The sequence below is a fragment of the Ambystoma mexicanum genome, chromosome 6p (assembly GCF_040938575.1).
Source record: "Ambystoma mexicanum isolate Mex_15411 chromosome 6p, UKY_AmexF1_1, whole genome shotgun sequence".
Taxonomy (NCBI): domain Eukaryota; kingdom Metazoa; phylum Chordata; class Amphibia; order Caudata; family Ambystomatidae; genus Ambystoma; species Ambystoma mexicanum.
In genome coordinates, this window is record NC_090935.1 from 1354518406 (window position 1) to 1354534235 (window position 15830).

Consider the following 15830-nt stretch of genomic DNA (forward strand, 5'->3'; position numbering starts at 1 on the left):
AATTTACAAACTGAAAGTTCGTATAGTGTATAGTATTGTACAGTTAGCAAACCTTTTACTTGTGACTTACCCATGAGTACATTCTTATTTAGACTTTTGGCTGAGAATATTTATTTATTGTTCGCTTGTTATGTATGATCTTATACAGTAAGTAAATTTGTTTCAAAGTGCCCACAGGGCAACAGGGATGGGGCATGGCGATCAGAAACATTGAAATACATAAAACATATTAAATACAGTGGGGGGGAGCGAACCTACTATGCCTTGTGAGTGATAAGAACGTTCAAGTGCAGGAGGGAGGGGGAACGGGGCAGGTGCTGGGGTGCTCGTGGGAGAACAACCAGTGAAGTGCAAGGTATGTTGAGTGTGAGCCTCCAGGATGGAGGTTGAGCCGAGGCAAGTGCTGAGGATATGCAGAAGCGGGGGGCGATTTGGTGTGGGAGATCAGGGCTCCGAGGATGAATAAGGGCCCTGGACATCAATCAAACTGTGAGATTAGCAGAGGAGAGAAGGGGGGGGGGAGGAGGTAAAGAGGAAAGTCTTGAGGAGCTTCCGGAATTTAAGGAAGTCTTGCTCAATACGAAGAGGGGTGGGGGAGGCTGTTCCAAAGAAGGGAGCCAGCTGAGGAAAGCGAGCTACCTCCTGCCCTCTGTTTAGCGAAACGCTTTACACACAGAGTTGGTGCCAGAGAAGCGCAGAGGTCTAGAGGAGGAATATTTAGTAAGCAAGAGTTGCAGATAGTGGTCCTCAGCCCTAGACAGCCTTGTGGATGATACAGAGGAATTTAATCCATGAAGCAACCAGGAGCCAGTGAAGACTTTTTAGGGCAGGAGAGATGTGTTCTCTCTGGGCTTGAGGCCAAGGATAAGTGTCGCTGCACTATTCTGGATTAGCCAGAGGGGTTGCAGAGTGGGAGAAGGTAGATTCAGGGGGATGCTATTCCAATAGTCAAGTTGAGAGAGAACCAGGGCTCGGGTGACATTGAGCTTCTGGGGGAAGGTGAGAAAAGGTAGAATTTCTTTGAGAAGGAAGAGCTGAAAGTGGGACTTCTTGTCCATGTCTTGCGCGTGAGAGAGGAAGGAGAGAGAGAGGGGAGTCGAAGATGACTTCAAGGTTTCTGGCTTCAGAAGATGGAGCCGGGGGAGAGCCAATGGAAGAAGGCCAGAGTGAAGGGAAGAAGTCGGGAGCAGGGGTTTCAATGGGAAGGATCTCTGTTTTACTGGTCTTGAGGCAGAAATCATTGGAAGTGCACCAGGCCTGGATGGAAGATGGTCAGCAGGAAGTTTGAAAAAGAGTTGTGTGTCCTCGACATAAGACAGGAAGTTGGAGGAGATGAGTGCCAGATCAGTAAGGTAGATGTTAAAGAGGCAAAGGTTCCCAGGATGACTTGGGAGGAGCGGTCAGTTAGGCAGGAGGTCAACCAGTCCAGTGCCCACTCTGAGATACCAAGGGCATTGTGGAGCCTTTGTATGAGGATGGTGTGCCTGACTGTGCCAAAGGCAGAGGAGAGATCAAGAAGGATGAGGACAGCAGGGGAGTTGGAATCAAGGGATGCAAGCAGTTCTTCACAGGTGTTCAGACAAGCAGTTTCCATGCTTCTGGATGCTCGTAATCCATATTGATGGTTGTGGAGACCACCAACAAGTTCAGTGTGAGAGTTGAGTTGGGGCGAGGCCAACTTCTCCAGCAGTTTTCCCAGGAAGGGGGTGATGGAAATGGGGCGGTGGTTGGCTAGAGTGGTAGGATCTGCCGATGGTTTTTTTAAGCAGGGGGTGAACAATGGAGTGCTTGAGGGAGGGGGGGGAGAACCAGTAGCAAAGGAGTGGTTGCAGAGATCAGCGAGTGCGGGGGCAAGAGAGCCAATGTAGTCCTTGATGGTTCTGAATGAGCAAGGGGAGACCTGCTTATAAGAGACCTTCATGAAGCGGACAACTCTGGTGACTTCGTCAGGTGTGACAAGGGAGCTGGAGGAGGGTGAGTGGCCAAGAGAGGCAAGGGCGTGAGGGATGGGTTGGGAGGGTGAATAGCAAGGCTGTTCAGGATGTCCTGAGTTTTGGTGGTGAAGTGAGTGGCCAGTGTGTTGCAGAGGGCCTGAGAAGGAATATGGGAGGAGGAGACTGCCGAAGGGTTGGCTAGTTCCCTGCAGTTCCGAACTTTGCTTTTTTCCAGAAAAAATTGTGTCATTTACAGAAAAGGCTTAATGTATTGCCATGTATGCACATTGTGTGCTTGGTGATGAAATGTGTCGTATGCAATTTGCTCCTATTTTCAAGTTTCTGTTTGAATCGCCAATTGTTTTCTTATGTCTGATTAATCTGAGGACAGTAGTCCACTTGAGTGTCCTGTCAGTGTGCAGTAGGTTTGGGAAAGTTCTGATCTACCATGAAAATAAATTATGGGTCATAAATGGCACTCTTTTGTATCCTCCAGGAAATGATGTATCTATGGAACGGCTTCACAATTGTAGGCAAAAGACCTGATTTGACAGAAAGTTTGCTGGTTATGATTGAAAAAGAAGAAACTGCTTTGCAGAATGAAAATAGTAAGTATCACCATAAGAGTGAGGGGTATGATTCATTCCTTAATCCCAAACACTTAAATGCTTTATGAAATAAAACTCAATTTTGTGTCATTTGTTTTAACTGTGAAATCTGTCACAAGTTTGCTAATCTATGTTTTGTTCATTTACTTATTTTAATGTTTCGTTATTAGTTTACAGTACTAGCATTATTCTGAAATGTGCAAATGAATATAAATGTAACAATTCAGATCCATTTTTGCCTGAATCCAGGCTTCAGCATCCCACGGGAGTCTGAGCTGGTGGGGTTAGTCTCAGGACTTCATTGATCCTGGCATTTGTAGGCCTGAAAGCCTCTTGGAAAAGTTGGGTTTTTAGCAAGTCTCCTCAAAATGCCAACAAGTGTTTAATGGCTCTGATTAAATCCCCTTCTGGTTCTGGGGATGTTCACATGGTCACCCTGCCGTGGGATCTATTAAAGGGCAGGGGAAGATCATAGGAGGTCAGTACGGGACACCCTTCACAGCACCATGGTAGATTACTGCAGGGCATTCCTGGTAGCCATGGCCCTCTCCAGCCCCATAGCTGCTCACCATGGACCTTCCCCAGTTCACTAGTAATACCTGCGGTCCGAGAAATCTTGACCCTCCCCTCTAGACCAACATGGTCCATCCCCAACTGGGAGCCTGAAGCCGAATCTAGGAAGATCCAATTTTCTAGAGAGTGAAAACAAATACTTTACACTCTTCTGAAGCCCACGTTAGATCGAGGCCTTAGAGAGAGGCACTTTGCAGGTACCAGAAACACACATTCAACAAAACTTTGCTAGTTTGCAGTTTTACGACCATAAGTTCAACTGTAAGAAACAAAATCTTACCTGTACATTTGCCTGTTGAGATCGGAGATTACGAACCAGCATTCTGTAAACCCTGAGGCATTGGAAAGTTTACCAAGTGCTTTTCCAGCAACCATTGTGCACTCTGGGGAACTGCAAGACCTTCCCGCAGCAACAGGTCGGAGGGAGTGAATCCCAACATGGCCACCAGGCCAGATAAAGGCTTGGTACACCCCTCTCTGCCCATATTACTCTCAGGTGATCTTGGAGAAGGCAGCCAAATGCAGCCTGAGCATAATTACCAAACACTGGAGTGGATAATCAGGATCCAACCAATAGGAGGGAACAGAGCCCATATAAAGCCCATATAAAGCATACACCCAAGCCAGCCAGTGTTATTTGGAGGTGGATCAAGTTGAAGGTGCTGTAGACTGGATAGAGTTTGAGAAAGGAGAGGTTGGAGGGGTAGCAGAAGTGGGGAGGTTCGAGAGGAGCTGGTAATACCAAGAGTGAAGGAGGAGGGGGGTAGCATCAGGAAGGGGAGAGTTAGGTTGTAGCATTAAGAGGGAAATAGGAGGTTGTAATATAAGAAGGGGAAGGTGGTTGTCGGGAGGATACACCAAGAAAGATGGTCATGGGAGGGGTTGGAAGTTGTGGAAAAAAGGAGACGGGGACTTCGTGGGTGACGACAGTCACGAGGAGGAACAGAGCAGTTCCGTTGTTGGAACAGGAAGGCTTCAGTGGGTTATATTGCCTTAGACAGGACCAGAACGAGGGAGGAGGAATGAGTGAGCCATGGAGGATATAGGATCAGAGGCGAGAGGGGACGAATAAGGATGGGTCCCAGACAGGACTAGCCTAAAGGGATACCTCTCCATGCCGGTTACTCCTGCTGACAAGTCTGCTGGCACGACTATGCGCTAGGGTTAACCATGGGGTCCGAGACCCCAGATATTCCATGTCTATTAAGTTATCTGAAGTATTTGGAAGCCCTGGAGTCTGCAACACTCATAACTGAAACATATTATGAAACACCCTTTTGAAACTGTGAATGGAAGAAAGGAGCCAGGAAGGCCAGAGAGGTTCGGGTGACTGGTTAGGACGTCGTGAGATGTTCTAGAGACAGTCTCCTTTTATGACTGAGAAGAACCATCCTGTCATTTTTGGAAGGATCCTTTTTTACTTTGCTACCCAAATTGTAAATATTTCCCTTAATAAGTTTGTACTTCAGCATATGGTCTTGGCATACTTTTTGGTCCCAGGTAGTCTTGTGTCATAGCTCAGGTGGATGTTCGGGGAGTGTCCCACATTCAATGCCTATTGACTCATAGTGTGTTTTCTTATGTTTAGATATCATTAGTGGTGTGACTCGTATTCATAGGGGGGGGGATTTATTCCAGCAAGGTATTCGATTTTTAATGTTATACAGGTTGTGTCACAGAGTTATGCAGATATGATCCCAGTGCAGCCTGAGGGATTTTTTGTTAGTTTTGTACAACTCTGAAGGCTTGCAGGGCGCTCCTCATGGAGTTCTACTAATGCAATTGGCTGTAGTCACACCAGAACTGAGGACTGCACAACTAAGTAAGCTAAAGTAAAGGATAATCTTTTATTATGAAATGTAAAGCTCTTTTTGGTGCACTTTTACGAGTCAGACTATCACTGGTGATTTGGCTTTTGAGGCGGTTCTGGTGTATATGAGAACAAGGATAAATAGTTCCATTTATTTTGTTCTCATTTGGCTATGCAATGACTAGCATGCTTTTGGTGGTTGATAGTTGGGCAGTGAACCAATCCGCATACTTTCATTGCCTCTAGTCCAGATGCAGGTCTGTGTGCGTTGATGTACTATATAAAAGAGAAACCACTGCATTAAGGTGTGCATCCCTAAGCGAGTTTGTGCTGTGCAATTCAGCGCAGCAATAGATCTCCCTGGTGCAGCATGTTCCTCAAAACACTCTGCAAAGTTCAAATAACTTTACTTTAACCTTCCATGTACTGTGGCCTTCTCTTCCATCTACTCCTTATCCCAGGAGGGTGGATAATGTCTCGGAAACAGACAGCCATGCAAGTTCTCTTCCTGCTCTGACAATAACGCACCTGAAATCCTGTTAGTAAGGCCAGCCAGTACCCTAACGGTTGAAGACCAATGCCAGAGCCACTGGTGAGATGAAGGCAGTCAAGACTGATGGATAGTAGGACTCTGTATTTATTTATTTAGGATTTATAAAGCATGAACTAAGGCCCAAAAACATCACACTGAGGCACTGAGCAATAGCAGTTTTACAGAACAAGAACCCCAGCCTAAGGAGCAGTGAGAGAACCAAAAAGATGAGTCTTTACTAACTTCCTAAAGGGAAGTTATATAGTCTGAACTCTCAAATGAAATGGCAAGTCATTCCATAGGGTCGGGCCAAAACTGAAAAGGATCGGCCACCAAGACGCTTGCAACGAAATTTAGGAATTTTCAACAGAATTTGTGATTCCGACCGTAGGCTTCTAGCGGGATAGTACATTGCCAGTTTTTTCCTCAAATAGTGAGGCACCACATTATAAAGAGCTCAATGCACAATACATAAAATCCTGAACTCCATTTTCTCCACCACCGGTAACCAATGGAGCTGAAGAAGCAGAGCAGCGAAAGAGGTCAATCGGGAAGTAAACAATCTGTGTACTCAGTTACAAGGTATTCCCACGTCTTCCCACTTCCAGATCCCATTCTTTAATCCGAGGATATAGGAAGCACTGTCGGCTGCCTGAAAACCCTCTTCATCGCAGCGCGAGTTTTGCAGCGACCATGATTCTTCAGGAAATGCAGGTTTCTGAACTCAACACTGGCAGGAAAGGGACTGTTGGAACGACACTTTAGCAATGGTCCTAGCATATCTGGTTGACCTAAAACAATGTTGTCAACAAAAGAACTTTCAGCACAAGTGGACACAAATCCAAGTGACAGACACAAGCAATAACTGAAGAAAGATGAAGCATTCAATAAAGACAGAGTCATGACAAAAGGACCATGGGGCAACCTTCCCACCAGGACCCATTCAGAGTTTCTCCCTCACAATGTTCTTGCAGGAAACAGCAATATTCTGTCTACATACTGCACATTATGATGATACCATGAACTGATTTTGTTGGCTGGCATCATAACCTCCGTATTGTGACATAATGCAATCCCCTACACCTCCGACTAGTGCACAGTTAAGCTATATTTTTGTCAGACGGGCAAAGACTATTCACTTTACCAGAACTATAGTGACCGTTGATTATATAAATTGTTATTCAGATAAATTACAGTAAAAGCAGTTTCTTAAAATGTAAGTGGAAGATCACACTAAGAAAGACCAATTCAATAGATGATTACATGTTTTCAAAATCATTTCACGCCAGCAAACCCCCCATAATTGTGACAAAGGAAAATTAAAAAATGCTTGTGGAGGTGCCAGCCCTTTTTAACACTTCTCTAGGTCCTGCAGCGCTTAAGGTAGAGTCAGAGCGGGACCTGTGAGGTGGCCGGGAAGCTGTGCGTGGAAAACAAAATGTCAGACCTACACCCCTACTTCAGAAAAACAATACTGCCTGCTTGCCTGTGATTTAAAGAAAGGGTCTCCATCTACCACACTGAGGGTCTCGTAGGTGACCTGGCGATGTACGCTCTGATGTGTGGCCATACCCATGACCACAATGAAACATGAGAACACAATTAGCAAGAAATCGCAACACAAACTAAACACCCATCTGTGTCTGGCTGGACTAGTGGTGATATTATTGACGCCGATCTGCCTCTATACTCGATGCGGTAGTGCCAGTATATAGACTGCCCAACACTTTTGCTTTGCTGCCCTTGATTTGCTGATAGAACACAAGCAAGTGGTGTTAGAGTCGTTGCCAACCTCGCGTACACTTAAAGAATAGTACAGGGAGTTCATCTGGGTACGTGAATGATGAGGCACACGGAGAACTCCACACGAGGAACTGTCGCCCCAAGAGCACCTGGCCTTGTTTCATGCATTACCAGTCTGCTTGTGCAATATATCGTGGTTTCAAATGTTGTATAATCTGTCCTCTATAGTTTAGGGCTGTGGTTGGTTGCTGGGTTACATTGGTGTGCATTTTTTCTAGTTTTTTCAGTTGGTCAGGTGCGTACTATTGTGCTCGCCCATTACTTTCTTTAGGTGGTGATCTGTTCATATAATGAGCAAGATTAAAAAACAGTTTTTTATTAATGACTCCGACCCAAAACGAACTAGAACTCGTACCCCTAACTAAGCTATTAACTCTGCGGCATGACACCTGTATGTCAGCTCAAACAAAGGCTGACCAATTCACTGTGGCGAAAATATCAAAAGATGAGTGGTACTCCACCCAGTTGTATTACGCAATGAGACCACGACATACACCAACTCATTTCTGGCAAAAGCCAAAAGACCTCTTGCTTTGTCGCAGCTGTGAACATTCTGTAGTGTTAAAAACGTTTCCCCTCCTGCAATGGTGTGCACAGCAAAATTGGCACCAGGATGCCGCTGTCATGGCCACTGGGCAAGGACCACAAGCTCCACTATATATAGGGTCCAGTTGGACCCAGTCATGGGGCCTTTGGTGCCAGGCTCATGAGTAAGTGTGCTCTGCACACTTTATGATGGTGCACGTGCCCTTTTTTTCCTTGCAGGGCCTCCACCTGCCTCCAGGCCGGGCATGGCCATAGGAATTAATTGAGCTGCATGTGCAGCATCCTCCAGGAGTGGCAGCCACGAGTCGGAACAAATGGGCGTGGCCGGGACCAGGCTATTTAAGCCTGCCCGCCCGCATGCAGGCGCTTCGCGTTAGTCTGCTTACAGCAGCGTAATGCTCACTGCCGTTTGAAGCGCATCCTTACCTGATTCCAGCAGCTTACCTGAATCCAGCTGCTTACCTGATCCCAGCAGCAACCGCAGTAGGAGCGCATCCTTACCTCATTCCTCCAGCAACCGCAGTCAGAGCGCGTCATTACCTGATCCCAGCAGCAACCGCAATAGGAGCGCATCCTTACTTGATTCCAACAGCAATCTCAGTCGGAACGCATCCTTACCTTATTCCGGCTCCCAGCTACAACACTACTCGGGAGTCCACTTTCTGCCAGCTTCATCGCGGATCCAGGCATCCTTCATCTCACCGGATCCCCGGATAACAGCATTCCAGTCTGACTTCGCCAGGCCATCCCTGCAAGAGAAAAGGACAAAATAAGGTTAGAAAAACTATAAAGACATTACGCTAAGGTCGCGCTCAAATCAATCCTCACGCTTCACCTAAGAACCAAACTTACCACCTATTGGAACATCGTGAACTCCCTTTTTCTCTATTGGGGCTCGCTTCTTGCACCGCAACTACCGCTGAGCATCATATCACCTATTGGGGAGAAGGAAAGACATTACAAGAGATACGGACAATAATTAAGGGAAAAAACATTACAAAAGAATACAGACAATAGTCATTAATGAAGAATACTTACCTTGAAAGTGGTTCAGCCACAGCTGGTCTGGGCTGCCACGCACATGGACCAGTGAAGAAACTCGGTCTATCTAAAAGACGCCCCTGCAGTGATTAGGAGGATGGAGAGCTCACCATCATAATTAAACAGGTGAGACTATATGGGTAGGTGCAGGCCCACCACATTCTGGGAACAAGGGTCCACAGTCATATCACAGCAGTCTCACGGCCTCTCGTATTCTCGCAGGGGCAGTACCAACAACCAGCGCAGTCCACAACACAGGAGCAGGGGAAGAAGCCTGACCAAGGGGAGCCAGTTCCAGGTAGGGCTGCAACCGTGCCCCAATGTCCCCGCAGAGACCAGGTGAGCGTAACAGAACGCAAAGCCTCTCCGAATCTTGCATGAGCGTTATGGAAACCTCGGAAACAGACCAGTTGGCCAAACTACGGGGGGGAACTAAGGGCAGAAGTTCATGCCTCCAGACAAGAAACCAATGCCTTAAGAAGGGACCTTATTGTAACTCGTGAACGAACTGACGACTTGGCAAAAGAAATGCTTCAGACCCACGCAGGTCAGGTTCCATTACCTAGGCTTGCCCATCCTCCGCTGCCACAGCCATCACCACCAGTTCAAGTGGTGCTTCTGGGTGCAGTGCCACTGGCCCCGCCCGAACGCTTTACCGGCGACCCCAATAAGTACGTTATATTCATGAACCAATGTAGCCATGGGAGCGGTATTATCGCGAAAGGACACTGACATGGGGCGATTACATCCCATAGCGTTTTGGTGCCGTAAGTTTTCTGCACCGGAATTGAACTATGCAATCACTGACAACTACTAGCAATTAAGGGAGCTTTTAAAACATGGAGACACTATCTTCTGGGAGCAAGACACACGGTCACAGTTATAACAGATCACCGTAACCTACAATACTTGAAGACTGCCAAGGCCCAATCCTCACGCAAGCTTCGCTGGGCTCTCTTATTTGCCGAATATGAATTTGTCAATACTTACAGACCTGGAGTACGCAATGGGAAAGCAGACGCTCTGTCTCGCATGGGTGAGGACAAGGAAGCTTTCACCACATCCGAGCCTGTGGCCATCATTGCCGAAGAACGGATCCAAGACGAAATGGCTGCAACCGCCTGTGTGGATGACTTAAAAACCGATCTCCAATCTTAGATGAACGAAACAGCACAACAGGAGTGGTTAGCTAAAGGAGACTGATACACCATCAAAAATGATCTACCCTATTTTCAAGGGAGACTGTATATTCCGGACAAGAAATTACAAGACCATATAATTGCAAATTACCATGAATCATTAGTGGAAGGACACCAGGGATTGCCAAGACTCGAGCTAAAATACAAAAGGGCTGTTGGTGGCCAACCTGGAGAAAACACATTTCCCAATTCATTGCGACCTGTGGCATCTGTGCGCAACACAAATCTCAGAAGTGAAGTTGAGCGGGGTTACTACGTCCCTTGACTGTACCTCCAGCACCATGGCATACCCTGTCTATGGACTTTATCACCGATCTTCCTCCATGCAACGGGTTTAACACAATCCTGGTTATTGTACACTTATTCTCCAAAATGGCCCATTTTATTCCATTAAAGGGGCTTTCCACTGCTTCCGCCCTTGCCACCATATTTTTGGGGTAATTTGTCAAGTTACATGGTTTGCCATCGGTATTGGTCTCAGATCGTGGAACACAATTTGTCTCAGCACTCTGGAGGAGGTGTTGCCAAATAGCCAAAATTGATCTCCGGCTATCCACGAGTCATCATCCCCAAACCGATGACCAAACCGAACCAACCAAACAGGCACTGGATCAATACCTAAGGTGTATGCTACAACAAACTGAAGAGTCCTGGAAAAACATCCTTTGGTTGACCGAATTTGCCTACAATAATTCTATCTACATTAGCACTGGACAAACCCCATTCTACACAGTGCATGGTCGACCTCCTCGACCGTCCACTTTTGATTCACTTGATGAATTAGAAATGCCAGCAGTTACAACCTTACACAAAACAATAACTCAAACCCTTAAAGAAGCAGTTGAAAACCTGACCAGAGCCAAAGAACAACAGAAAATGTTTGCAGATTGACACCGAAGAGAGGCTCCACATTTTCATATCGGGGATAAAGTTTGGTTGGCATCCAAGAACATTCCCTTGAAAGGACCACGAGCCTTCCGCCCCAGGTGCCTAGGGCCTTATCCTATCAAAGCCATAATTAACCCTGCTGCCATGAAACTAGATTTACCATCTAATATGCGGATCCATCCGGTGTTCCATGTTTCTCTTGAAACCGATGAAACCAGATACTCGGATTGAGGCACCACCCGAGCCCGACGACATACGAGAACCGGAATACGAGGTCAAGACTATTTTAGATTCCAAGATAGTACGATCTAAACTGTACTTCCTTATACACTGGAAAGGTTATGGACCTCAAGACCGTACATGGTCTTCGTACTATGCTCCACGACTAATCAGACAATTCCATCGCAACAACCCCTCCAAGCCAGGACCAGGAGGAAGAGCACCCGTGAGGGGGGCCTTGAGGGGGAGTGCTGCCATGGCCACTGGGCAAGAACCACAACCTCCACTATATAAATGGTCCAGTTGGACCCAGTCCTGGCGCCTTTGGCGCCAGGCTCATTAGTAAGTGTGCTCTGCACACTTTATTATGGTGCGTGTGCCCTTTTTTTTCCTTGCAGGGCCTCCACGTGCCTCCAGGCCGGGCATGGCCATAGGAATTAATTGAGCTGCACATGCAGCATCCTCTAGGAGTGGCAGGGTGGGGCCACACAAATGGGCGTGGCCGGGACCAGGCTATTTAAGCCTGCCCGCATGCAGGCGCTTTGCGTTAGTCTGCTTACAGCAGTGTAACGCTCACCACCATCTGAAGCGCATCCCTACCTGACTCCAGCAGCCTACCTGACTCCAGCAGCCTACCTGACTCCAGCAGCCTACCTGATTCAAGCAGTTTACCGGAATCCAGCAGTTTACCTGATTAAAGCAGCTTACCTGAATCCAGCCTCTTACCTGAGCCCTGCAGCAACCGCAGTCGGAGCGCATCCTTACCTGATCCCAGCAGCAACTGCAGTAGGAGCGCATCCTTACCTGATTCTAGCAGCAACTGCAGTCGGAGCGCACCCTTACCTGATTCCAACAGCAACCTCAGTCGTAACGCATCCTTACCTTATTCCGGCTCCCAGCCACAACACTACTTGGGAGTCCACTTTTGGCCATCTTCATCGCGGAGCCAGGCATCCTTCATCTGCCGGCAGATCTCTGGATAACAGCATTCCAGTCTGACTTCGCCTGGCCAACCCTGCAAAAGAAATAAATCACATTATGCTAAGGTCGCGCTCAAACCAATCCTCGCGCTTGACCTAAAAACCAAACTTACCACCTATTGGGACATCGTGAACTCCCTTTTTCTCCATTGGGGCCCGCTTCTTGCACTGCAACTACCGTTGGGCCTCATATCGCCTATTGGGGAGAAGGAAAGACATTACAAGAGATACGGACAATAATTAAGGGAAAAACATTACAAAAGGATACTGACAATAATCATTAACGAAGAATACTTACCTTGAAAGTGGTTCAGCCACAGCCGGTCTGGGCTGCCACGCACATGCAGCAGTGAAGAAACTCTAAAAGGCGCCCCTGCAGTGACAAGCAGGACGGAGAGCTCACCATCATAATTTAACAGGTGAGAAGACGCATGCTCACCACATTCTGGGAAGAATGGTTTGAGGGAGACCACAGTCATATCACAGCATTCTCACGGCCTCTCGTATTCTCGCAGTGGCAGTACCAACAACCAGTGCAGTCCACAACACAGGAGAAGGGGAAGAAGCCTGACCAAGGGGAGCCAGTTCCAGGGAGGGCTGCAACCGTGCCCCAATGTCCCCGCAGAGACCAGGTGAGCGTAACAGCCACCTCAATCCAGGGCAGCTACCCATATTCCAGTACATGTATTCCACACATTGTCATATATATGATCTCTGGGGCTTCCTGCGGTAAAGAAATTAAGATCCTGTGAGGGGGAACCTTGGAGAGCACCTATTAATTTAGAAGAATGAATGCTTACAAACCCTCACAAGTACTGGAGCATTACATACATAAAAGGGCATTGTGGGGACGTGGAACCTGCAAGCCGCTAGATCGTCCATAGAGAGGGAATGCTTAGGGGGTGGAGGGAGGTTTCTGGGACCCTCACCTTTTGTGAACAAATACCAATAATCTAATGCCTCTGGTGCACTTTTAGATTAAATAATCCTCATACACAGATTGGAAGTAAATCAGTGCAGCAAAGGAATACAATCATTGCTTAATTTTGTGGGCAGTTTTCTAAGGCTCAGCCCCGGCACTTATTTCTGAGCCCTGGCACTTATTTTCTCAGACTCAACTTTTATTATTTTAACTCTCATTCAGTAGCTGTCCCATAACAAGCAACAACACTCTTAACTGGGCACACTCTCTTTGTCCTGAGCCTGCTCATTGTTATTCATGAACCAGATGACCCCAGTGGGCAGTGCAGCACTAGTTATACATTTACATGGATAACAATGAGTTAGGAGGTGACAATGCAGTGTGCTTGTGGTGGCCATGATCGCACAATGCACCAGTTTAACATTGGTGCTGCTCCACTACTGTTAAAACCAGCAACACTAAAAGAAAATCAACAGGGTAAGCCAGGATAAAAGTCACTGCCTAAGAGAAGTGTCTGCCACAAGTGCCAACGTAAAAACAAACATTTTTCTGCAGCGTTTATCAGGAAAGTTCATCAGATCAGGAATGATTTTTCCTGAATTTGTCTATCAGTTTACCATTGGAGGAAAGCACTTTTGCTCTTTTTTTCTGTGGATAGATGGTCAACATATTCCACTTGCTGTTTATAGAATTCAAGCAAAATGTTAACAATGATGATGTGTTTAAAGAAGCACTCAAACATTTGTCTTAAACTAGTATGTTATGTTATTTTGTGCTGAGTGGTTTGCGTAAATTGCACATCTCCCATGGGTAGTGCACCCATCATCCACAATAGTTGATGGAAGTTGCAGTTCGAGTCCTAAATATGCTAGCACTGTGGCGAGCAGCAATGGGTGGTGGCCAAGAGTTGTCCACACAATGCTTCCCAGGTATGCCAGGTGTGCTAGAAAATATTTGGGCCTTGGCACTTCTTTTCTTACAAATTAAGCACAAATTAAGCATCAGAGGCACTGCCTGGGCTAAGCCACAAGGAGTTTTCCCTCTTGAATGACATCCATCGGAGGCTGTGAGCCATACAATCCAGCAGAAGTCTGTCATATGTTGAGGACTCCCCCTGGCCCTCCACCGCCAACCCCTACCTTCCCCTGCTGAGGGAGGGAACCCCTGGATCTCACACAGTACTAAGGGGCCTTTTCCCATTAAGTTCCTCCATTACCAGAACGAAAGCTCCGTCTCAGGCTGTCGTCACCTTCTCTCACAGAGATGGCGATCACACCCAACTGTCAAATCTGTCAGTGTCTTCAGTCTTTGGTTCTGTCCTCCACTCACTGCCTCTTAGCAACCAGTCCCACCGTTACATAATCATTGTAGTATCTGTTGCAGGCAGGTTGTCCAATCCCACTTCACGGATGCCATCCTGCAGTCTAGGAAGTCAGGAAAATTAACCACCTGTCACCAAGTCCACAGCTGCACAAGAGGTAAACATGAAATGCCACATTAACAAACGGAAGCTGGCTGGTTCCCAAATGAACAGGGGGTTGACTAGCAAAAATGATCAATTTCCGTTTTGAGGCTTGTGACACATCAACTTCCGGGGCACCTGTGGTCCAGGGATGAATATCGGTTTCTAAACTATCAATCAGCCCCACACCTCTAGTACACCAGAAGGGATCCGAACAAATTGGAAACGCAAGTAAATTATAAACCTCCTTGTCCACTTTTGGTAACGTGGATGGAATGGCAGGCTTATCTCTGCAAGGTCGTGTATCGTTGGTTAGTTACAATACAGCGAAAATACAATTATTACCGAATGATAAAATGGACTGTCCAGTCAAGGTTGTATACAAATATCTACTTAATTATAATTACAACTGACAGTTCTAGCACACTACAAAATACAACCAACTCTGTAAAGGAACACAGGACAGACAGTTTCACGAAGGAAAGGGATCTATTCTGGTCAGTATCAGGAGGGTAGTTGGTAAAGCAATCAGTCTTAACTGTTCAAGGTTATTCGGTTTCAGCACCAAGGGAGCAAGGGATAGTAAATGTCACTAGGGGCCTTCGGGGAAAGACCAGGGGGACAGAACCACAATGTACCTTGTGCTTGAGATGATCTTGATGCTCGACACCGTCAAGTCGGTTCCAGGGTGCTTAGGAGCTCCTGTGACAGAGTTCAAGACGGGAGACAGCTGCGGGTATCAGGCGGCAGGCAGTTCTGGAAACGAAGCTGGACTGACGGCTGCAGGCTGGCCTGCACAGCGGCTCAGGGTCAAGACAGTGCTGGTTGGTGGATCTGGAATGCTGGTCGAGGCGTCTCGGACGGCTTTAGTGACTGCAGCGCGACAACAGTCAGTGGTGCAGCCAATTGAGGTTCGAGGGCTCGACTGCCTCGAAAATGTCCTTAAAAGATGGACGCTGGTTGATGCTTGTTGTGGCACTCCTCCTTGCTTCTTCGCAGGGCTTGTGTTGTTCTTTAAGGCAGACGGCCCAAAGCAGAGAAGAGTGTTTGCAGGCAATGGCCTTGTTCTTTCTTCAGAGACTCTCTGGCACGTCCCACCTAGGGAGCTTTCTGGCAGAACCTAGCAGGGCATGTTGTGTGCTGGCTGGGTACCGGTTCTGGAGCTGCTGGGCAGATCCTCGGAGTCCGGTATCTCCCTCTGTTCCCTCGGAGATGTTTAGGGGAGGGATCGTGCTTCCCTCTTGGAAATCTTGGCCTTCCTTCACTGGCGGAAGCTGTAAGGCAGACTGTACATTCAGCCAGGGTCCAAATGA

General features: G+C 47.1%; 1 protein-coding gene across 5 annotated transcripts in view; it reads left to right on the plus strand.

The window, feature by feature from the left end:
- TTC39B (tetratricopeptide repeat domain 39B) overlaps positions 1-15830 on the plus strand; it is a 906668-nt gene that overhangs the window by 855003 nt on the left and 35835 nt on the right. For all 5 annotated transcript variants that reach the window (XM_069626054.1, XM_069626053.1, XM_069626052.1 and 2 more), the window contains one exon: positions 2431-2542. In XM_069626054.1, coding sequence (XP_069482155.1) covers positions 2431-2542 — 112 coding nt within the window. The remainder of the gene's footprint in view (positions 1-2430; positions 2543-15830) is intronic.